This window comes from Solanum lycopersicum, chromosome 9 (assembly GCF_036512215.1).
Source record: "Solanum lycopersicum chromosome 9, SLM_r2.1".
Classification (NCBI taxonomy): domain Eukaryota; kingdom Viridiplantae; phylum Streptophyta; class Magnoliopsida; order Solanales; family Solanaceae; genus Solanum; species Solanum lycopersicum.
Genome location: NC_090808.1, coordinates 68,000,479 through 68,026,144, shown reverse-complemented (window position 1 = coordinate 68,026,144; position 25,666 = coordinate 68,000,479). Strand labels below are relative to the sequence as shown.

Below are 25,666 nucleotides of genomic sequence, written 5' to 3'. Positions count from 1 at the left end.
TATTACAGATTATACTACAAGAGACCAACTCAATATCTGTGTCCCAACTCAACATTTCATACTAGTCCTTCAGCACTAGTATATCAAGCCAAAAACACTTACTTAGAACAAGAAAAACAAGCAAATCATAGTCAACATAAGGTCATTATGTTAAACTCACTGCTTTTTTGGTCGAACAAGTAGAGTTAACTCAACATAGAAAACAAAGAAGCCCTCAGATTCGAGTTTCAGAATCGTCTAGCAAACAACTCTTCAGCTTCAAAAATCAAACATGAAGACTGCTCAGAATATAATCATCATTCAACAATGAGAAGAGAACTCTGCATATAAGTTCCATCTTCTTTCTTTTATTCAAACAAATAGACAATACATTGCAGAACGCTTCGTTACATAAAGGGGTAAAAACCAAAGCAAGATGATCAAACCCCTGAAACAATTAGAACACTGTAAACTTCAATACCTCCATCTCGAGCGAACACCACCTTCTGCAACTGTTAAAACTGCTTAGCAAGTACATTCCCAGCAACTGCCACAAACATCATTCTCAAGATTCAAAAATGTATCATTTCCAATCCATGCAAATGACAGAGGTAAGAAGGAAGGATTAAAAAAACAACCAAATCTTTGTTAGGAGCTCTTCTTTCTGGATTTCTATCTTAAAAGCATATAATAAAACAAACTAGTTCAAAATTCCTAGTGGATTTTGATGGAAAACCAAAGCAAATCACCGACCATCAAGACCATTACAACAAAAACCTATAGTCTATGCTAACTATAGTAAATGAAGAAAAATATCTGAAAAGACGCTGCAGATGACTCACTACTGTCCTACCCTATATCCACAAGCTTCATGAATCAACATTCCTCCCACACCAATCTTATGCTTTCTCATCTCCAAAACCTTCCGGTGGGAGTTTGAATGCGCAGCAGCCGAGAAAGTAGGGCTATTAGCCGGGCGATACTCTGGTAACAGCCTGCCTGACTTATAGCGCACACCACAAGCATTACACAGTGTTTTTGGCCCCAGAGGGCCTGCCCGCCATTGTGGGGTCTTATCGGCTCCACAGTGTTGGCACCTCCTCCCAATGCTAGCAGCACTCTTAGCTGAATTCATTGGTAAAGAAAGCAATGGCTCACGCTGCTTAACGTTCTTGAAACTCGGTTGTGTCACCGGCAGACAATGCTCGCTTGGCATGTCAGCAAATCCACCTCTCCGTCTTCTACGTCTTCTCTTGCTCCGTGCACGAACAGGGTAATTAACCGGAACTTTTAAGTTGACGCAGCAGCTCGTATAAGCATTTCCACTAACAACACCATTGCCACTGCTGTGACTAGTGCTGCTACTATTCTCCAGCACTGAAACCGGGCTATGGTGATCAAATACCATACCCGGGTTCTCCGAAAGAATGCCAAACTCTATCGCTGGAAATGCATCTTTGTTTGACAGCCATTCCAACTCTTCCTCTACACACTCCTACAGAATGCAATATGTTAATACATAATAATCTCAACTAAGCCACTTATTTCAAACAAGTTTTCAATTTAATTGTTTAATTTACAAGTTTTCTTATAATAAAAATCAATTAACTGTATTATTTAGATTATATCGAAAAATAAAAAATATCTAGGAAGGAATCTAGTTATGTACTAGGCTTAAGACATTGTACACAGTACAAGAACAACAACATACACCGCGAGACACCACAAGTGGGGACTGGAGAGGGTGGATTGTACACCGACCTTACACCTTTCTCGTGTGTGCACCGGTAGAGTCCGAATTTCCACTAAAAGATAAGTAAAATCGCCTAGACGTCAAGGGGTGTCAATACGTAATGTAAAAAAATATATTTTTAACTAGTTACACAATGTAATTTTCCAACAAAAGGAATGTACTTGTGTGAGGTGGATAGGTCATTTCCGATAAACACTCGACTCGACTAAAAGGAAACAAAAAGTCAATATTTCCAACTAGTACAATTCACAACTTTGACAAAATGGAGTGTAAATAATCATTGATGTTAGGGGCAAAAATGTCTTTGTACATTATGGAATGCAAGTTGAAACTGATATGGCACATTTATTTGTACAGCTCAAACATAGTGACAACCAATATAAAGTCATGTTGTAGACATTTCAAAATTCCCAAAATAACCCCACATTTCATTTCTTTCAACAACAAAAAAGTCCCAATTTTAATTAAAAATTAAATTAAATTCCAAAAAAAAAACTTTTTTTTGTTAATCACCAGTCCCCCATATGTCATTCATCCATGATTCTTAGGGTTACAAGGGCAAAATAGTCCAAAAAAATTCAATTCTCTCTAAACACCTCTCAACTTTCACCCAGTCAATCAACTTTCTCAGTCTTCCCTCAACAACCGTTTCAAAACCACCCACCTTTTTCATCATCATTTACAAAATACCCTCCAAACCCCCGGAAGTTTTGTTCACTCACCGGAAAACACCATTTCCGGTCCATAAAAACTTCTGGGTAGTGTATAAAAGGTGAAAATCGAACAAAAAAACTTAACAATCAGTGAAATTTAAGTGACTTACAGGGTGGGGAAGAAGGCTAACAAGAGGGTTTGTTGAAGACGAAGAAGAATAAGAAAGTGGGTCTTTGCTAGTAATAGTTGATTTTTCATCATCTTCTTCAACAGTTTCATCTTCCAAAGAGAAGTTGAGAAGGTCATCATCCACCATGAAACATGCAGTTGGGTCCAAATCCTCCATTTTCATTGTTTTTTTCACACACAGAGAGCAAAAGGGAGAAATTGAAAGAGAAAAAAATGGAATAAGGGTTTGGTTTGATTTTGTTTAGAGAGAAGAAAAAAAAATGAAAAGGAAAAAAATAAATAAATAGTGAGTGGGTGGGGTGGGTGGGGTTAGGGGGTGGGTGGGGGGAAAAAGATTGGTTCTCTTTTGAAGGAGTTATTAATATTATCGGAGGTAAAACGCTCACTAATAAGAAAATAATTTGTGTCTTAAAAATAAAGTTGTTTTTGATAATTATAATATTAACTCTAAAAATGTTCAATAATATAGTCAAAAATATTAACTAATTAAATAAAAATATTATAAAATTAAATATTTATATAATTTAGATATTTAAAATCTATACTGTTATTTTTTTATATTAATATTGTGAAATAATATATATTAAATATTGGTCAAAGTATTTTCCTTATTTTCTACTAGATTATTTTCCTTTTATTTCTCTTCTCCATATTTCCATTGGGAATTTATAATAATTAAATAGAGATATTATAAAATTTAATATTTATATAATTTAAATACTCAAAATTTATACTTGTAAGTTTTTTATATTAATATTATGAAAATATTAATGTATTAAATATTGGTCAAATTTTGTAGTATTTTCTCTTTTTTTTCTACTAGATTATTTTCCTTTTAATTCCCTTCTCCATATTTCCAATGGGAAATTAATATTTCTTCATATGATATTTATTTTTTAGTAATCTTTTTCATATTAATGCTATGAAAAAATATATATTAAATTTGGTCAAAGTTTATAGTATTTTCTAAAAAATTCTTTCCTTTTTATTTCCCTACTTTATATTTCCAATGGGAAATTATTTTTATTTTCACATGATATTTAGATTAAATGAATTAATTAAGTTTGTATAATTTAGATAGTCAAAATTTATATTTGTAATCTTTTTCATATTACTATTATGAAAAGCATGTATTAAATATTAGTCAAAGTTTATAGTATTTTCCTTTTTGCTACAAAATTATTTTCTTTTTTATTTCCCTACTCTATATTTGCAATGGGAAATTATTATTTTTCACATGATATTTAGATTATTAATTAATTTTTTATATATATAATTAAGATATTCAAATTATATATATATATATATATATATTTTTATATATATATATATATTGGTCAAAGTTTATAGAAATTTCCTTATCTTATACAAAATTATTTTCCTTTTATTTCCCTGTTCTATATTTCCTACGGAAATTTTTTATTATTTTCTCATGATATTTAGATTAAATGAATTAATTAAGTAGTGTATAATTTAGATATTTAAAATTGATATTTGAAATCTTTTTTATATAATTAGTACTATGAAAAAATATATATTGAATATTGGTCAAAGTTTATAGTGTTTTTATAAAATTTTTACTAAATTATTTCCTTTTATTTTCCTACTCTGTATTCCCATTGGGAAATTATCATTATTTTCACATGATATTTAGATTATTAATTAATTTTTTTTATATATAATTTAGATATTTAAAATCTATATATGTAATCTTTTTCGTATATATATGTATATATTTTGTTCAAAGTTTATAATATTTTCCTTATTTTTACTAAATTAGTTTCCTACTCTATATTAAATGTTGGTCAAAGTTTATAGTATTTTCCTTATTTTCTACTAAATTAGTTTCCTACTCCATATTTCCAATAGGAAATTATTATTATTTTCTCATGATATTAAGATTAAATTAATTAATTAATTTTGTATAATTTAGATATTTAAAATCTACATTTGTAATCTTTTTTATATTAATATTAATTTTTTTATACATTAATTATGTATAATTTATATTTGTAATTTTTTTTCACATGTATAATAAAATTACATATTTTTTCATAGTATTTTCCTTGTTTTCCACTACATTATTTTCCTTTTGTTTACCTAATCTATATTTCCAATAGGAAATTACTATTATTATCACATGATACTTAGGTTGAATTAATTAAATTGTTTGATAATTTAGATATTAAAAATCTATATTTGTAATTTTTTTTATATTAATACTATGAAAAAATATTTATAATATTGGTCAAAGTTTATAGTATTTTCCTTGTTTTCTACTACATTATTTTCCTTTTATTTGCCTACTCTATATTTCCAATAGGAAATTATTGTTTTTTCACATGACATTTAAATTAAGTTGATTAAACTATTTTGATAATTTAGATATTGAAAATCTATATTTGTAATCCTTTCTATATTAATATTATGCAAAAATATATATTAAATATTGGTCAAAGTTTATAATATTTTCCATGTTTTCTACTACTACATTTATTTTCCTTTTATTTACCTAGTCTATATTTCCAATGGGAATTTACTATTATTATCACATGATATTTAGGTTAAATTAATTAAAATGTTTGATAAGATAGATATTCAAAATTTTTGATAAGATAGATATTCAAAATTTATACTCGTAATCTTTTTCATATTAATACTATGAAACAAATATATATATCAAATATTGGTCAAAGTTTACGGTATTTTCCTTATACTAAATTATTTTCCTTTATTTCCCTACTCTATATTTCGAATGGGAAATTATTATTATATTCACATGATATTTAGATTAAATTAATTAAAAATTAAGATAATATCATGGAATATGTAATAGTGATAAATATATTTATATTTATCATTAATCTAATAAAGAAAATTAAAACTGTTTTCCTTTATTCTTTTGTAGTTATGATTAAATTAAATTGGAATTGCCATTTGTTTTTTTTTTTAAATAACATGGAGAAAATAAAGATGGAAAACAATATTTATGTGATCTTGGAGTAATTTGATAGCTGCAAATCCATATTTTTGCAGTTACTATTATTTTGACTTTTTGAATATTGAAATAAATCATTTTTGTTTCAAGTTTGAATATTTTATACTAAAGTAAATTTATATTTATTTCAAATTTGAATAATTTTTATTTGTCGTGATATGCACATTTATTATATAATTAAATATGATAAAACATTAACATTGCGTTATTTCCATGCAAATAATTATTTAATTTGAATAAATTTAAAATTATCTCAATTTGTCGCGATATGCACATTTATTATAGCAGAGATATACAATAATAGAAAATATTGACTTGGTGTTATTTTCATATAAAAATATGTAATTTTATTTTTATTTTATAAAAATAGAAAAGTAATTTTCGATATACCTCTTCAATTAAAAAATATGGCGAAATTGCATATTGATTATTGGATATGCTATGTACTACTATTGGAAAATTAATATTATTTATCACATTTAAGGAATGAAATCTTTTTTGCAAATTGTAACTGTTAACATATTTTTATCATATTATTCATACATAAATGCTGATAAAAATAAATAAATAATTTGAGAAGGCGTTTAGAATGTGGAAAAGACGTCAATTATTTTCACATTGAGGAAAATAAAATAAAATAAAATTACATCCTTTCGAATTCATTTACCAAGAAAGAAATGTTCGATTTAGTTATACAATTAAGTTCCTCTAATTTATACAATTACTTGACTAATTTAACACTTGTATTAGTAAAATAATAATTAATATTCTGTATTTATAAATTACTTTGTAGTCAAAATCTTATACTTCTTGATTCATTTCACGTGAAACAAATTATTTTAAGTTCAAATTCTTAAAATTTTATTGTATTTTTTATTTCATTTAAATTGTTCATGACTTATTATACTTCTTTTGTTAATTTAAATAAATATGCAAATTTTATTGCTAAATAACTAGATCATTCGTCCAAATTCAACAAAATTTAGATAGTTAGATGCTCAATAAAAATGAACTTCATATTTTACGACTTATTGAGGCTAATGCATGCTAACTAAAATGAAGAGACGACAAAAATATTGAAAATATTTTGACACCAAATTATTAATTTCAGCTTCAAACTATTGATAATCTTAAAAATACTTTTGAGCCTAATGCATGTTAGCTAATACTTAAAAGAAGACATGACAAAAATACTGAAAACATTTCGATAATGAATTATTAGTTTCATCTTCGAATTATTAATAGTCTTAAAAACACTCCTTAATTTGACTAACTGAATGTAAATACATTCTGACTGAGCGAAAATAGGTGGGGGTTCATACGTCGAACGAATATAATAGTTTTTTCGTAGACCCTATTATTATATGACAAAATTAAGGAATTATAACTTGTGAACCCTTAAAAAGAAAAACTTACTAATAGTTCAATGGTAAGGAAGGAGAAGAAAATTTAGAACCCTGAACTCTTAATACTGACTTCACGTTTACATTTCGATCTCGCAATATGAGTAAAATACATTTTTAAATTTTGAATCAAACTCGTTTAATATTAATATTTTATCATATATTTAATTGCTCGATTATAATAATGAAAAGGCAAAATATATGAATAGGCCAAATGATTGCTACATGACAAGTGAAAGTACACATTAACATGAAGAATACCTGTCTTATTACTTGTTAGGATATGACTGCCAATAAATTTAATCAAAGGGGTATTTATGTCTTTGAATAGATTACGGGTCGCTTACGTAACGGGTCGGGCGATTGAACCGATGTCTCCTTGTTTCCATAAAGGTCCAAATCACACGTCATACAGCCAATCATAAACTGACACGTATTTTTTGTTTTATTTTTAATTTACGGAAAAAAATAAATCTTTTTGACTATCAGACACCGCACGTGGCGGCGATAATCTTGTGATTTTTTTAATTATCCATTCAATTGTAATAATTGGAGGTTTATTTTTTTAAAAAATCATTTTGAAAAAAATATTTTAGTCAAATGTTTGAAATTTAATTGGAGAAAATCTAGTGAAAGTTTCGATATAAAAATTGTGGAATTTAAAAAAATATTATTTATTTTTTAAGTTGAAAATATGCTATGAATATTGATTTTTTTTTTAGTTTTTGAGTGATTTTATAATAATGTTATGTTCTAACAATTTACAAAGTGAGAATTATTCATAATGCATAAACTAATTATTTATGTGATTAATGATTATGTATAATACAATTACCTACTTTTAAAAAAATGTTTCATATACATATGGTTAAATAATTTAAATACTTTTCAAGTTTGTACTCATTGAATTTACTATATATATGTTTTTTTTTCAATTACTGTATTTTAAGTTATTGATATATTATCTTCTTCTCTTACTGATTTTGTTAGGTTCGAATTGAGTTAATTAAACATAACAAAATATGATTAATACTATATATATATATATATATATCACTCTTTCGACTTTAAAAATTTCACTTGTAAAAATATACTGATAGTATATATATATCATCTTTTTGTCTTTCGAGATCTCACTTGTAAGAATATATTGATAATACGTTGTTATTGTATATTCTATTTTGTTCTTAATAATTAATTTTCAAAAAATATACCATGTAGGGTCCACTTGCTGTTAAAGTGGGACCCACCACGTTTTTAGCCTCCGTGAGTAGTTTTGATGCCTCCAACTACTCTCCCATTTTGCATGTGACACTCACGTGTGTATCTTTAAAAAAGAGTCAAAATGTTATGTGCCTTCCATAACTTTATTCGTTATTTTGCCGCGAGTATCGGACATCGAATGAAAAATAAAATAAAATATGAGTTGAGGATATGACATCACATTTGTTATGAGGAACTTATAACGTAGAATTTTTTATATAAATTTAAATTTTATCAAAATTTAATATGAATATCAAAGATTAAATAATTATATTAATGATTTAATATTATTTAAATAAAAAAAAAGAACTTGAAAAAAATCACTAGTACTTAGTGACCCTCAACTCAATTATTGATTTGTCAAGGGTTATATTAGGATCTTAATTTTTTTATTTTTTTTTAACAAAAGTCAATCGAATTACGTATTAATAATTAGACATTTAACTTTTAGTTTGTTATAGTTATAAAATATGTAAAGCTAGCCGGCAAGTAAAGTGCTATTTATCCGTTTGTTCGATTTAATTTATCGATTATCATAATTAATAAAATGTTAAATTGTTTTTTGATTAATAAATTTTTGATGTTTAATCGCACGTGATATTTTAGATAAATTTTTATCAAATTGAAAGAAAAAAGTAATAAGCTTATATGACATACGAAAATTAACATGATACGTGTACTTTTGCATCAGATAATGATATAATTATAATAACATATTCATAATATTTATTGAATCAAAACGATACGTGCCACACGAATTTAGTTCTTGACATATCTAAATAAAGTAATATTTATATAATTTTTGGAAGTACATTATTGTCCCTTCTAAGTTGAGATAAAGCAATCATATGAACCTAAACAATTATTTGATTGTAAACAATTAATTTTTTTTTTCTCCCTAGTAAAGTAAAGCTACAAGAACAACAAAGTCTAGATTCCTCTTTTTGCTTTGTTGACAAAGAGTATAATTAGTGCTTCTAATTACTTAACATTTTAAATTTGTAACGTTCAATTTTCATTCGTATCCCTAAGTTTTTATATTCCTCTATCATGTATCACTCAGAAAACAAATAATAATATTCATTCTTAATTGATATTATACTTTTTCTAGTTGACACAACTGAAAAGAATATTTAAATTTATATTCGAATGAGATAGGTTGTTCTTATTTTACTATAGCAATTTTGAGTTAATCGAACGTAATATGCTATATAAATCCATGTTCAAAAAAGGTCAAACAAGCGAGCTTACTACGCATGATCAACTAAATTTATCGAGTTATTTCAAAGAATAAAAAATAAGTAATTAATGGCATTCACGTTTGAATTCAAGAGACTTTTTTTTTTTGAGAGGTGATTTCGAAAATCAACAATAGGAAAAGATGACTCATATTGTTTGTCTATCATATCAAATGCATTGTTGGTAGGGCTGGGTATGTATAGTCCATACCGAATCGTCATATTATATAACGTATTGAAATATCAAATACCATATCTAAACATATAGTTACATTAATTACATATATATTATTGAAATATTAACGGATATACAATATAGTATTAATATAAATTAATTGTTTACAAGTTGAAATTTTGACTACGTACTCTATAAAAAAAAGGAATTATACGTATTATACAATTAAGTTTGTTTTGATTGTCGAAATCGTAGTACTTATTACACAAGTATATATTAACCGAAGTTGAACAAACTATGATTATTAATTTGTCATATAGCAAAATATCAAAATTGAACATTAAAATACCAAATCATGTTAAATTAAATTGAAACAATAATAACTAATAATTTTAAAAATCGAATATGTGACCCCCCCCCAACACACCCACCCACCTTTTTTTTTTTTTTTTGGTTATCAAACTAATAATGAATCGACACATTTTTTAAAAAAAGGCTGCACCCATTAGAAATGTTGTGAAGGGAATATATATGTCATATTAGAATATGATTCTATATATGCAAATTGTCAATAAAAATTCTTGATTTGATGGAAAGTATATATATATATTAAATATAAATAAGCTAGGATTTTTTAACCTCATGAATTATGACTTCTTAATATTGAGATAAATTCCTAATTTTTTATTCCTTTGAAATAAGCTTTTAATATAACTTGAGATTTATCTTATGGTTCTTAATATTGAGGCTTATAGTCTAATGATATTAGTCTCTCACATAATGAATGTATTTATGGGTGTTTGATTTTTGTCATTTTTTTTTTCTTTTTATGCTTACGATTTTCTAATTAATAATAATATGTATGTAGTTCTTTATATGAATAAATAAGTAAATCATTCTAACGTATAATGATAAGCGACGCTAATTAAAAGTTTTATATATGAAATTTGAAACTCTATAATAATTGTTGTTTTTGGGTGTGGATTATTAATAAGGGAGAAGAGTCTGATATATCCTTCAACTTTGTCATTTAGAGCTGATATACCATTTGTTACGAAAGTGACTCATATATAACACTGCCTGTAACCAAATGAGTCACATATGCCCTTTTTCTCTAACGGAAATGAAAAAAATATAATTTTATTTCAACTTTTTATTATTTTTTCTACAAAAATATAATCTCATATAAGTAAATTTAATCCTCGTCAAATATACTTTTTTTTATTTTTTTGTTTCAATGACTAATTCAAAATTATTATTTTGATAATCAAATTTGTTTATGTTTCACTAATATTCTTGTAAAGATGACCAATTTTTTGTTCGAATATATAAATCAAATTACAATATAGACACAAAAAATAGTTTAAATTTTTTTCTTTAAACTAAGGAATGAAAGAAAAAAATAAAATAAAATAAGAAACTCAAATAATTATAATAAAAGAGGTCAAAAAATAATTTATGTAAGAAAAAAATTAAAATATACCTTGAACTTTGATAGAAGAATCATATATATCCCTAAATAATTTTTTAAAAAGATTAAAAATAATAAATATAAATTTAAAACTAATTTTTTTAACTTCCGTTAAATGAAGGGTATATATGAGTCATTTTGTAACGGTAAGGGAATATGTGAGCCGTTTGTATAACGATAAAGAAATATATGAACCACTTTCATAACGAGGGATATATCAACTCCAAATAACAAAATTGTAGGGTATATCAGATCCTTTTCCCTATTAATAATAATCTAATACAACGTGCATGATTCTTGATCTCACTTATTTTATTTTTTATAGTATATCAAACGTATATAGAGAGCATGTAACATGCTTATGGAAATTGTTAAATTGGTATTAGGGTTAAATGATGTCATTAATTACTTGGTCAATTTCATTGATTAACAACATGAAACATTCTTGATCAAATAACCACCCAACAATAATAACAATATATGCCTAGTATAATTTCGCAAAATGAGGTCGGAAGCGATAACATGACCATTTAATAATAATAATAATAATAATATATTCAGTTTAATCTCACAAAATGAGGCGATAAAATGACTATTCAACAATAACAATAATATATTTAGTATAATCCTATAAAATGAGGTACGAGATGATTAAATGACTATTCAACAATAATAACAATATACTTAGTATAATCCCACAAAATGAGGTCTAAGGTGATCAAATGACTATTAAACAATAATAACAATATACATCTACGGATTGAGATCTGAAGCGATCAAATAATCATTTAACAAAGTAATATTCATATTTAAGATCACAAATTTTTAAAATATTTTTTATTTTTCTTAAACTTTTATGTCACAGATTTTCAAATTACACATGTGAAAAAACTAGATGACATTTTTAAATTTGAAAATTGAAACTTTACGATAATAACCATTTTTTAAATACTTGATTGAAAAATTATTTAGTAAACGTTGTTTCTACGTTACACAACAATACACTCAGTGAAATTACACAAATAAGGTCCGGAGAAGACATAATATACGCAAATTTTACCATTATCTCGTGAAGGTAAAGAGACTGCAACTAAAGTCTGGAAAAGATAAAATATATGCAAATCTTACCATTACTTTGTGAAGATAGAGAGACTGTTTCCGAAAGATTTGTCCGGAGACTTAAAACTTTCAAGGAACAACATCCCTTCAGCCTAAGGTGAAGAAAAGCCCAAATCCATAGCTTCAAAAAACGACATCGTTTTTAACTTCATCAGTTTATCTGAAAAGATCCATGATGACACGTGGCATCTGCAAAATCCCAAGAACTCCACACTCTCTAATCAGTTCTTCAGCTTCTTGGTTACAACTAACTTCCTGAAAAAGTGTAGAGAATCCAAATATTTTTTATTAAATTTTTTGTTCACAAATGACTTTATAGTAAAAAAAAAGCTATCTTTTATAGTTTTTAGTATATTGAATTAAGAAAAAAATGCAGGGGTTGGCTCTTCAAACATCTAATTCTATAGCATCAAGTTATGGTGGGAAGAAAAAGTTTTCATTTTTGAATGTTTTGGATTCATTGCCTAGCAAAAAATCAATACCCACAAGGAGAATTTCCCCTTTTTCAGCTGGAATTTCATCTTTATGTAAGTTTTTTTATGAATACCCTTTTTGATTTTGAGTTCAAGAATTTGATTTGATTGAGTGATTTGTGGGTATGTTAGTAGTTAAGTGAATTTAGAGATGCCCCATTTTGAATTTATGAGAAATTTTGGTATAAGTTTTATTGAAATGTTGTTCTTTGCCCCCATTGTAATGATTTCACTATTGTTTGATATGTCTGCTTTGCATCTGTGTGTTATTTTTAACATTGCTTTGTTATGAGTTACTTGAGTCTGAGGGTCTTTTGGAAACAACCTGTCTACTTTCACAAGGTAGAAGTAAGGTGTGTGTACGCCTTGTCCTCTCTAGACTCCACCTATTGGGATTACACTGGGTATGTTGTCGTTGTTGTTATGTTTACTGATTGAGGAGTTGGATGGTATCTTATTGCTCCAGTTGGATGTTTGCTATTTTGGATTTTTATTGAGATAATATGATACTCTCTTATGAGGAAGCTTATTTGGGCTAGTCATAGTGGTTTAGCTCAACAACCATCATTCATGTAAAAACAATGGAAAAATATTCAATGAGCACCCAAGAGGGTAGCCTAGCGGTTAATGCTGTGTGTGAAAACCAAGGGAGACCCGAAAGCCCTTGCCATCAAAAGCAAGAGATTTGCCATCTGGTTTGAGCTCGTCGCACCGGGCTTGCCTAGTGCGGGTTACCTGTATGGTTTGTGAGCTATTGCATAGGAGTGTGGGTTTTACCTTGTGCGCATCCAAAGCATAGCGACTGTGGTTTCCCTTGTCATTAAAAAAAATCAAGGAAGACCAAGGTTCAAATCCTAGGAGAGATAATAAAACGGTTGGTGATTTCTTCACTTTCCCCTAAATCTTAGTGGGCCTAGTTACTTGGTAGTTGTGCTGGTGGGTGGTAGTTAGTACCCAGTGGAAGAGGTTAAGGTGAGCGCAAGCTGGAGTGTAGCCTAGTGGTTAATGTTGTGTTTGAAAACCATGGGAGATGAGGTATTTAAATACTATCAGAGACAATAAAGCGGTTGATGATTTCTTCACTTCTGCCTATATCTTAGCGGGTAGAGTTGCTCGGTAGTTGTGCTGGTGGGTTGTAGTAGGTACCCGATTGAATAGTTCAAGGTGTGTGCAAGTTGGACATCATTGTTATCACATTTGAAAAAATAACACTAAATGAATCTATATTAAATTAGAAGCTTTAGGCCTTTTCTGGCGTTCCTCTTTTGGTTTGGGGGAAGGTGGCTAATTTGAAGTTATTCCAATTTTGTGCTGTTGGTGTATTCAGTTGGATTTATTGCTTTTTCATGCACTCAGTTAGAAAAATGTTTGAACATATCATGGTCAAAGATAGTGTAGCTTGACTTATAGTCGCTAGGGATCTAATTCAGGAAAAAGGACTATTAGTGTATCAGATATATTTATGGCTTAAGATGATTTTTTACATTACGATACATGACAATTGCTACTTAATACATATATGAGGGCTTTTGAACTCTATATTACTTCAATCCTGCAAGTAATTTAGTTTATAGAATGAAAGTCCTTAAGATGGTAAATAAATTCACTTTATATTAGATGCGAGATGCCACTTTCCTGTCAGATGACTTTCTTACTCCCCACCAAGATCATTTCTGGATTTTTGATCCGCCACTTTTTAATATTCCTAGTAGAATTAGATTCTTATATTTCTTTCCTTCTGACTACTACATCTTGTTGCTCTATTTCGTTACTGACTCATGCCTTTATTACTTTTAGTAAGATGTAGAGCGCTCCCTAAGTTGCAGCGAAGGCATAGCAGAATTATACCCTATGCATCTAATGTTGGTGTCGGATCTGGAAGTTTTGAAGAAAGTCAAGGAAATGAAAGCCACAATGTTTCAGTCAATCAGCCGTCTACTGATGGTTCATCGAAAATGTATGCTATATAACTTGGCAATTAAATAACGAGAATTTCTATCCAAATACAAAATTGTGAAAGGTTTGGTGAATACTTTAAACTTCTTTTCTGCATAAAGAGCATGTTGTTAACAAGTATATGGGGAGAGGAAGATAGGCTGTTAAATCTTTGTAAAGGGTCCCTAGAGTTAGAGTGCATTTGGTTTGTGGGATAACTATTATCCAGCCAATGGCTGGATTTATCAAGAGTGCATGTTTAAGTACTTGATCCTGTTAAACCTCACATCACAAGGATGATTGGATGATAAAGTTTAATGGCTTATGAAAGTTTGTTGGGGATGGATTAATATGATGTGAACAATATACATTATACTTAAGAAATTGTCTTGTAGTGCTGGTAATTTGGTGTCAAGAAACAAAGAAGTAGTGTTCCCTGATTCTTCCAATGCAAAAATTTTCACATTTAAATTCTCAATATGACAAGTATATCACCTTAATGCAGCTTGATCAAAAGCATCTGTCAATGTCCAACAGACACCTCTTCTTTCGGCATGTGGCCTATGTTTCGGGAGTTCTGCTTACATAATAAAACTTCAAGAATTCTTTTTAGAAAAACACAAATAGAAAAGAGTATCTATAATGACTTCAACTGTCAGTGCAGTCACAATTACAGATGGCTTTGATTACATTTTCTTTCCTTCAAGAATGAAAGGAAGAGGTTCAGGCTGCAATCATATTTCGTTACACATTTATTAAGTTATATAATCCTAATCTTTGATATATCAAACATGAACTCTTCTGACTTTCTAGGAATCTTCATGCATTTTAATATGGGGAAACATGTTTTAGTTTGATTGCAACTAACTATGAAACTTATGTATGTTTAACTTTCATGAATGGCAGTGAGGCACTTCCAAGTAAAATTCCTTATCCTCTCGCTATAGCTCTTGTGCTATGTGGATGTTCGTTAGTATTTTCGGTGATTGCCTTCACGAAAGGAGGACCGTCATCACTCATTGCAGCATTTTCGAAATCAGGGTTCACTGCTGCATTCTCATTGATATTTGTTTCTGAGATTGGAGACAAGGTAAATGGAGAGATTGACACAATATGCTATACTTATTAGCTTTCGTGAACTCATGACTGTTTGTTGCCCTTTCATTTCTTTGGTTCTTAACCTTTTCATTCTCTTTGATACGGATAGTGCTCGTGGTCTCATCTCTGGCTGTTACATAAATACCTTGTAGGTGTAAAAGTGGTGTAACACATAATCATGGCTAAGCATTTATGCATCAATTTGCAAAAAATTCACTATTTGGTGTCTTTTATTGAAAAACTTTGATGCTTTCAGAATGAGCCTTATGACACTGTACATCATTCTACTGATACGAATGTATTCCCAGCTAATTGATTGAGTTATTTAATCTGGGATCTGCTTTTGTGCTATGCTAGTTTGCGATAATTCGTCTTATTCAAAATATCTAACTAATTCTTTCTTTAATATGCAATTCAACAGACATTTTTCATCGCTGCCCTCCTGGCCATGCAATATAAGAGAATACTGGTATGACCTTTAGCGTTCTGTCCCTTACTTCTCCTTTTCTATCTCTTTTGCATCAAATTATCTTAAGTTTTAAGAGAATAAAAGTGAATAATTGTGACTGAACTTAGGTATATCTTTAAAGCATTCTGCTTGAAGGTTTCATACCTTAAACTTTTTTCTTTTTTGTATCTTGTAGCATTCTTTCTTTATAGGCTATCAGTACTGCCTGAAATTTTGAGGATGGGGATCCTAGATTACGATCATTTGGTGATTGCAGGATTTGTTTGTAGAATTATTGATCAAACTGAAAAGGACGCAATCCATTTTTCATTATATAATTATTATTTAGGAGTTATAATCTTGCCTAATTATGTGAAAGCAAATGAAATATAAAAACTCATTGAAATACAAAAATGGGGCTTAATATAGAATGCACACACAAGTTTGTAGATTGAATATTGATATATTGTAAATGCACTTTGGTTTTTAGTGTTTCTTGCTACTGCTATACAGAAATGTAATATTGTGGTCACTTCTGTTCTGTTCAATTCTATATCTTACTTGAATTGCATCAATGACCAGGTCCTTTTGGGATCAATGGGTGCTCTTTCACTTATGACGGTCTTCTCTGTCATAATAGGAAGGATCTTTCATTCAGTACCTGCTCAGTTTCAAACAAGTAAGTTCGACCCGAGGACTGTCATTTGTTTTTATTCTTGGTTTTTTTATTGGCTTCTTGGGATCTTTATATTTGGCACATTTTGCTTAGCATTTGCTTTTGTTGAAGCAAACTTACCCTAAATTGTGTTCATGTTTTCAGAAAGTAAATGATTAATATGCGCATTAGTTGGCAGAAAGCTTACTGATAAATTTTTTTTGGTACATTATGACTGGCTCATCAAGTATGCCGATCATTGGATATTAGAACTTAACATTCTCTTGGCAAGTTTGGTTATGCAGTGCTTCTTACTCTTGCTTGATAATGTCTCTTCCTGCGAAGTATAGACTGTAGTGGTATTTTATAGTGTTCATTTCTCCTAGTGTACCTTTTCTTGCACATGCACACTGGAAAACACACCCTTTTGGCCACCAGAACTACTCGAGTTTCACATAAAATCCAGAGCTTGCAATGACCTATACTTCATACGCGATAGCATTTCCCTCGAAGAATCTAAAGTTTCCCTCTTTCCAAACCATCAAAGATGCATGCTGCAATGGTATCCAAACTATCTTGAGCTTTGTTTGATATTTATTTTAAAATTCCCAATTGTTTTTCATTACAGCCTTGCCTATTGGAGAATACGCGGCTGTTGCCCTCTTGTTCTTTTTTGGCCTCAAATCAATTAAAGATGCATGGGAACTTCCAAGCAATGATGTTGAGACTGGTGAAAAGAGTAGTCAGGAACTTGATGAATTTGCAGAAGCTGAGGAGCTTGTGAAGGAAAAGGTGAAAAAGCTGCTGAATGCCACTCATAAATGCTGTTTTATTCTCTGAGATTTCTGCGCTTCCTAATGTCTTTAACACCAGAACATGTATTTATGAGGATGACTTCTATCTCTTTCCTGTCTCCATATTTGCATCACTTGCATCTTCAAAAATCTGGTTCTAACGATTTTATAGATGGATATTTCAGGCATCAAAACGGCTCACAAATCCACTTGAAATTTTGTGGAAGTCTTTTAGCCTCGTATTTTTTGCTGTAAGTATCTTCATCCGGTTGCAGCATTGTTTCTTTTGTACTTTCTTCTTCCAATAAAGAGCCAATGCAAACAGGGACAGATGTCGTGTAGATGGTAGATAGAGTGCAAGCTTCCATGACGCCAACATATATTTAATTACAAAAAATAGTTATTTGTATCATTTTTATAGTGTTCATGTAAGTTGTTTGAGTGTGACATGGAAGACTAGAACTGGTTTCTGTGGTTTTGCATTCACAACATCAAAGTCTAGAAAGTGTTATGTAACTATATCCAGTTGCTAAAGAACATCGAGGCCTGTTGTAGTTTTCAAGTTAGGAATCTTAATACTTTTTTTGCCTCCTAGGAATGGGGAGATCGATCAATGCTTGCAACAATAGCACTCGGTGCAGCTCAGGTACAGTTTCTATGAAATTCAATACTAACAATATATTTTCCGAGCTTGCCATAAAAACAAGTTCCAAAACCTCCAACTTCCATTTATTTCCTCACTGCCATACTGCCTCTATTTCGCAGTCTCCATGGGGCGTGGCAAGTGGTGCCATTGCCGGACACCTGGTTGCTACATCTATTGCAATTCTAGGAGGCGGGTTTCTTGCCAATTACATTTCTGAGAAACTGGTAAGCTAGCGCCTATTTTTTCCCCCGAATCTGCCCTGAACAATTATATTTTGAATTATAAGCATTTTATCTTGGTTCTACTACAGGTTGGCTACTTGGGCGGAGTTCTATTCTTAATATTTGCTGTTGCTACTTTGTTTGGAGTCTTTTAACCAAGCTCTACAGAAAAGAAGACAATGTCGATAAGTTCTAAGACGCCTATTTAGACTGGATAGATACGCGAGAAATGCCAATGGTAGAGGGCAAGAAACTCCTGATGGTACCATGGATCAGTAACATGATTTGGCATAAAACAATGACATTCTTGTACTACTGTAGAAGAAGTAGAAGAAACTATATTAGTGGTTCTTAGGCAACACAAGAGAGCTGTGTGTATGTGTAATACTATGGCCCCCATCAGAAAATTTTTCTGACAGTTGATGCTTTTCCATGATTGTTGTACAAGTTTTGTATATGTGAAAGAATCAAGATTTCTGTTCTCTCTGTTGTAATAAGTTGATCGAGTTGTTTGAACAGGTAATCTCTTGGATACTCAACACTTGTGAATTCTTGTGTCATTGTGGTTCATAGAATATACTCAGCAACTAATGAGTTAATGCTAAGCCAGTTTTCAGATCGGCTATACAAGTCTTCACTAACCATATCGCTCCATTTAAGCTCTTGCAGTTGAATGAAAAACACAAAGTTGAACAGGTAGTAAGATCCATGATTTTATAAAATGATTTCCATTGCCCTAGTAGTAGCTAGCCAGCCCAACAGACCAATATACAACCTTACAGTAACAAAAATAATCAATATACAACAATGAGCTCTCCATCAAAATTGCTAACATAAAACTACATGAGGGCTGAAGCACTCGGTCTTCTGTATATTTTTGCTCGTGTAATTCTTTTCGAGTCAACAACATACCCAGTGTGTGAGTCTGGGGAAGGTAGTGTATACACAAACCTCAACCCTACCTTGGGAGGTAGAGAGGTGGTTTTCGATAGAAAACATTTTTCGAGTGTTTGTCTCTTCTGTATGTTCTCATCTTGAGGGAGCTCTATTCGTAGACACATCGACTAGAACGAAATGTACCATTACTGAAAATCTGGACAAATCTTTCTTCCAGTCTCTGTGCTCCTGGACCTGGTCTTAGAACTTCTGCGTCTCCCCAGACAGTACATTTATCAGTTTCATTTTCACCTAAACACCATCCGCCAGGGACTGGTTCATCGTACTTGTGGTGGAGAAGTTCACTGTCGATCTGGTCAAGAATCGGATTGTTTGCCTCGAATGGTGCAGCAAACACTGCTCCACTCATCACCAGGTCATTGAAGTTACTGGTATTGAGTGGAAGGGCCTCTTTTCTTGAGTTAAATGAAGCATACCGCAAGTTGTGGTTGATTGTTGTTCTATTGAATTTCCTTGAATTGCACAGAATGGTCGGGAAATACACAGATGACGAGGATGGTGAATTTGACAAGTACATTAGCAGAGTCCTGGGTAGGTTATCCGTGCCCAAGATGCAGAACTCGATAAACTTCCGACTCAAGATACTAGATGAAGACCCTGTAGCCAAGAGGACATGCTTGTTAGTATTAGACTTCAATAATTTAAACACATACCGAACCAGTAACACAATAGGATGGTTGCTTTACTACTACTACACACCCTTGCCCTAGTTGTCGCATATCCAAAAAGTTTTAAATTCCAAAAAAACATTGGGGCCTTTTCAAGGTGAAGGATAAAATAGTAGACACTTGGAACATGGGCGATGCTTTGTAGACTGAAAGATTTTGATTCTAAACTGAAATCGATTTTCTGCGTACAATGTAGCTAAAATGTGTAGAGTCATGGCCATCTATTGTAGCATTTTTTGCATTAAGATTCGGAGAAGGATGGACATTTAGACGTACTCAGATGCTTGTGCTTTCTAACAGAACACTTGAAACAAAATTCTGCCCACTTAACTACTTTAAACTTTCTGGTCATCTGCTTCATCGAATACCAGAAGGGGAGATTTGGAGCAACGGTAAAGTTGTCTCCGTGTGGTCGTATAGGTCACATGTTCGAGCCCTGGAAGCAGTCATTAATGCTTGCATTAGGGTAGCTGTCTATATCACACCCCTTAGTGTGCGGTTCTTCAGAGGACCCTTATAAGTCTTGGGATGCATTGTGCACTGGGCTACTTCAACTCAAAGTTGCTTTTAAAATGTCTATGCTGTACTTTATTTTTCATTCTATTTTTTTTAGCACGAAAAAAGGTTGTGACTCAATGTTATGGTTGTCCACTTCATATCAAAACTATTTTTCTCAATCATACACTCAAGGGGATTACTTAACACAAATATATTCATCCTTTCATCATTCATAATGCCAAAAATATGGCTACCAAGCATCTGACCTGAAAATAATCGATAAGCATCAGGCAGTTCCCTCTTCTGAGTTGCATAAAATACTTCATCTTCTTCTTCAAGATAGAGCCCAGGATCAACAACTATTGGTTTCAACTTCCTTGACCTGGAACATCCAAAACGCTCATATAATAAGATCTAAAACCATACATTACTTGCTTAGACAGAAATATAGAAACTTATAATACGAAAAGGATATGGCCATACTCTCTCCACCCTATGTAGCTTGTGTGGTTGACAAAATTAAGATCCTTGGGAAGATATGACAGAATGTGTAGAAGATCTGAAAATCAACAGAAAACAGCATCAGATTACTCATCAGTCATTACCTAAGTGAAAGTGTGTTGTAATGAGAAATGAGTCCGATGGCATAATTAGATCCATTCGATAGAATTTCAATGCCTGAATCGAAGTGATAAACAGTAATGGAAAAGGAAAATATATCTGTTCATGTTCAACAGCACGGTTAATACATCCAATAACTGGATAATCAGCACACACTAAATCCAATAACAAACAGTTTAAAACAACAAACAACAAACAACAAACATACCTAGTATTATCCCACAAGTGGTGTCTGGGAAGGGTAGAGTGTACTCCGATTTTAGTCTTACCACTACCACATGGAGGTAGAGAGGTTTTTTCCAAAAGAACCCCGACTCAAAAACAGTAAACGAAAGTATTCCCGAAAAAAGGGAATATGATTGTGAAGAAAACATGTCAATTAATAAGGAAAGCATTACAAAATATTACGAGAATAGAAATAGTAATATTTGTGAAACAATGTGTTAACTGAAAAGAAAATACATGCACAAGGCTAATACTACAAATAACACAGTTCTCTCAGACTCCCACGGAGCCTAAACCCGTCGAGAAGTGAGTCAAAGCTCAACAACCTACTAACATTCTACCTAATCCGCAACCTCCATACCCTCCTATCTAAGATCATGCCCTCCGTAAGCTAAAGTTACACCATGTCCTATCTAATCACCTCTTCCCCAACACTGCTTTAGCTTCCTCTAGCCCTCCTCATACCCACCATATCCAATCTCACACGCCTCCTTAATCGAGCACGTGCACATCTCCTCTTCACATATCCAAACCATCTTGACCTTGCTTCCCGCATCATGTCCACCATAGAAGCCTTTTCCCACCTTGTCCCGGATATCCTTATTCTTAATCTTATCTCCCCAATTACGCAAATCTTGAACATTATCCAATATGCATATAGAGTTTTTGACTAGCAACTGGACAATAAACACACTAAATCCAGTAAAAACATCAAAAAGATCAAATCTTTGTACATACTTCTCAAATAAAGACTCAATTTTCACACTGAACAGAGCATATCTTCAACATTACCCAACATGCATATAGAGTTTTGACTAATCAGCAGACACTAAATCCAGTAAAACCACCAATAGATTAAATCTTTACACATACTTGTAAACAAAAAAGACCCAATTTTTACACTAAACAGAACATATCTTCAACATTACCCATCATGCATATTGAGTTTTGACAAACAAATGGGCAATCAACACACACTAAATCCAGTAAAAACATCAAAAAGATTACATCTTTACACATAATTCATACCATCTTGAGTAACAAGTGGATAATCATCAGCAGATAGATTAATAAACCAATCCCAATGAGCAGAAACACGCAGAAGAATAGAAGCTCCATGAAGAGTAGCAGACAAAGCAGAAGCCCCCATTGGGTAAACAAAATCAGCTTTTCCAATAAAATTCACATTCTGGGCAGCTTTAAAAAGAGGCACAGATTGAACATACAGTGCAAGATCATCACGTTCATATTGAGAAGCTTTTTTATCAAGATGAAGAAGATACTGATTTCTTGGATGGTACACTGCAAATAGCAAACGTATGATTCTTGAAGTGTCTTTTGTGGATCCAGATATGAGATAAGCTATTGCAGGGGGTGGGGGTAGAAGGGTATTTTGGTCATTTGGGTTTTGATGAAATAGGAGACGATGGGGTTGATGATTTGGGAAAAGGGAAGGGTGGGGTTGGTTGGGGTGGGGGTGGGGTGGAGGGGAAGTGAAGGAGAAGGTAAGAATAAGGAGAAGTGAGAAGATAGTGGTGGCAAGAATGATAAAGGGTGTTGAGATTTTGGTGGGGGTGGTGGTTGGTGGAGGAGGGTGGTGGTGGTGGTGCATTTTCTTGGGATTTACAAACAGATTCTTGAAATAGTTTTTTATTTTATATGTAAGAATGTTGAGTTTGGTTTTCCCAGTCACACTGTCTTCTTCTGTTGTCTGGTGATTTTGATGAATGATTTGATTCTCATGACTTGTTCAAATTTGGGATGTGAATGGGCGGCATGACAAGTTTCTAGAAATATCCAAATATAGTCGATGTAAAAAATATTTCGAGTTTACTATGATTCAAGAAAGTAATCGTACTCAAAAGATATGATGTAGAAAGATTAATCTAATACTATAAAAATCATAAATAACTCTTCTGTTTCTTTTATTTCTCCTTTGATATCTAATACGTTTGTTGAAGTCTCGATTAAAGTATGATTCAAGAAAGAGATCGTATCCAAAACATGTGATATAGACGGGCTAATCTAATGTCGAAGATCTATTGATATTCCTTTTGTTTCTTTTATTTCTTCTTCAATGTCTAATGCGTTCGTTGAAGTCCAAATATCTCAAGTTAGTATGAGTCGAGGAAGGATCGCACTCAAAAGTTGTGATGTGTGATGTAGACAGTTTAATCTGATGTCAAAAAAATTATAAATATTTCTTTTATTTCTTTTTATTTTTTGTTTGATGTCTTATACACTTGTTAAAGTTCAATGAAATTTAAATATATGCCGAAAAGTACTATATCAAATATAAAATATTCTCTAATAAAAATAATTGCACACCAATACTTGAATCAGATAAAATATTATTTTAAACGATGACAATTACCACTCTACCACGATTTTTATAGATGAAATGTCTATTCATTGAGTTGCACAAACATTACTCAAAAATACACAAAAAGGGGACTTAATTATAAAAGTTACTATAAACTTTGTGTTTGTTGACTCTAGAATATAACAACAAAATCACAGGATATGTTAAAGAATAAAATTAATTGATTAATTATAAGAGTTGACAATTGGAGCATCAAAAAAAGAAAACTTTGTTATCAAGTTTGGTATTTTCATTTTATGAGTCAACTTTATAACATTCTTCAAAAAAATTCTAAAGCCAATAATGTCCACAAACAATGAGATGAAAAACAGCATTCCCAATGATCAAACACATACTCCAAGCTTCCCACTAGAAATCATCATAGAAATACTTTCAAGATTACCAGTCAAATCACTCTTGAAATTCAAGTCAGTTTCGAAATCATGGCTTTCGTTAATCTCGTCCACTCATTTTTCGAAATCCCATTTAAACATATCGTCAAGAAACAACAAATTATCACACAAAAATCTCCTTTTACTCTCTATGTACCTCCCTCATACTCTATATTCTTGCACCCTTTACTCTACATTACATGAAAAATCCAATCTCTGTGTCAACAAACTCAATTTCCCTTGGAATCCATCTAATATTATAGCTGGAGTTTCTTTATGTAATGGCTTGTTCTTGATTTGTATTGGCATGTACAATAATAACTTGTATTTGTGGAATCCATCTACTAGAAAAAACAAGATTTTGCCTTTTTCTAGTTGTACTAAGTATCCAAGATGTGATGTTACTTATGGTTTTGGTTATGATGAGTCTAATCATGATTTCAAAGTTGTTGAGGTTTTTGGAGTTTATGGTGTACATTATGTATATGGTGCAAATATCAAGATTTATGGTTTAAGGTCAAATTCTTGGAAAAATATGAAAAAATATAGTAATGCACTGTTTTCCTCTGACTCTGGTGTTTTCTTGAATAAATGTGTTCATTGGGCTGTGGCACATAATGATGGATCTTGTATTTATTGGGATATAGTTTCACTTAACTTAGAAAATGAGAAATTTGGGAGTTTAGCATTGCCTAGTTTTGGTGGTTTTGATGGTTCAAGGTTATTAGGAGATTCATGTGATTTTGAACTAGGGACTATGAATTGGTCATTAGGGAAGTTAGGGGATTTTCTTTGTTTGTTTTGTGACTATTATAAAGTTAAGTTGGATGTATGGATAATGAAGGAGTATAACGCGGAAGGGTGTTGGATGAAATCGGTTTCCCTTCCTTATGTAAAAGGAGTAGGGCCTTGTATATCACCGTTATGGATATCAGACATCAGTGGTGAAGTGTTGTTGCATGATGGAACGCGTGTTATGGTGTATGACTCGAGGAATGATGAGTATAAACGCGTGGAGATTTGTGAAATGAACGGTGATGATGGTGTTGGTGCAGCAACTGTCTATGCTGAGAGCCTTGTTTCGCCTTATCTTGATAGTGTAAGGTAAAATATTCGCTCTGTATTCTTCTTCTGTTTTACATTGGATACATTCCGTTTATTGTATATGTTATATTGTTGTCATCATAGTGTCCAGACCAGTCTTCACGCACCTCGGCTAATTTCACAAGATACCTGAGAAGAGTCGCCTAGTGTTTTTTTTGTCTCCGTAAGTTTAAAAACTTTTGTGTTTCTGCTTCTGTTTTCCCATAAACTCTGCTATCTGCACTGGTTTTAAAAACATGGTAATTGAAACATATTCGTTTGAGTCGAGCGTCTATCAGAAACGACCTCTCTGTACTACAAAGATGTGAGCAAAGCAATGTCTACATA

General features: G+C 31.4%; 4 protein-coding genes across 4 annotated transcripts; 2 read left to right on the top strand and 2 right to left on the bottom strand.

The window, feature by feature from the left end:
* Positions 1-299: 299 nt before the first annotated feature.
* Positions 300-2,879, bottom strand: LOC101252121 (GATA transcription factor 1). Its single transcript, XM_010328505.4, has 2 exons — positions 2,556-2,879; positions 300-1,474 (listed from the first exon to the last, which is right to left on the bottom strand). Exons 1-2 carry the CDS (start codon positions 2,736-2,738, stop codon positions 821-823), a joined length of 837 nt encoding a protein of 278 aa, XP_010326807.1. The 5' UTR covers positions 2,739-2,879; the 3' UTR covers positions 300-820.
* A 9,493-nt stretch (positions 2,880-12,372) lies between these two features.
* LOC101251818 (protein PAM71-homolog, chloroplastic) lies at positions 12,373-19,051 on the top strand. The gene is made up of 10 exons (XM_004247765.5): positions 12,373-12,769; positions 14,513-14,672; positions 15,557-15,740; positions 16,170-16,217; positions 16,779-16,875; positions 17,480-17,643; positions 17,831-17,896; positions 18,241-18,291; positions 18,411-18,515; positions 18,602-19,051. The coding sequence occupies exons 1-10, from the start codon at positions 12,613-12,615 to the stop codon at positions 18,665-18,667; spliced, it is 1,098 nt and encodes a 365-aa protein (XP_004247813.1). The 5' UTR covers positions 12,373-12,612; the 3' UTR covers positions 18,668-19,051.
* A 149-nt stretch (positions 19,052-19,200) lies between these two features.
* On the bottom strand, positions 19,201-23,257 carry LOC101267063 (beta-glucuronosyltransferase GlcAT14A). Its single transcript, XM_004247895.5, has 4 exons — positions 22,511-23,257; positions 21,119-21,194; positions 20,902-21,017; positions 19,201-20,066 (listed from the first exon to the last, which is right to left on the bottom strand). Exons 1-4 carry the CDS (start codon positions 23,091-23,093, stop codon positions 19,558-19,560), a joined length of 1,284 nt encoding a protein of 427 aa, XP_004247943.1. The 5' UTR covers positions 23,094-23,257; the 3' UTR covers positions 19,201-19,557.
* A 640-nt stretch (positions 23,258-23,897) lies between these two features.
* Positions 23,898-25,601, top strand: LOC101266763 (F-box/kelch-repeat protein At3g23880-like). The gene has a single exon (XM_004247894.4). It carries the CDS (start codon positions 24,147-24,149, stop codon positions 25,341-25,343), a length of 1,197 nt encoding a protein of 398 aa, XP_004247942.2. The 5' UTR covers positions 23,898-24,146; the 3' UTR covers positions 25,344-25,601.
* The last annotated feature ends 65 nt before the right edge of the window (positions 25,602-25,666 follow it).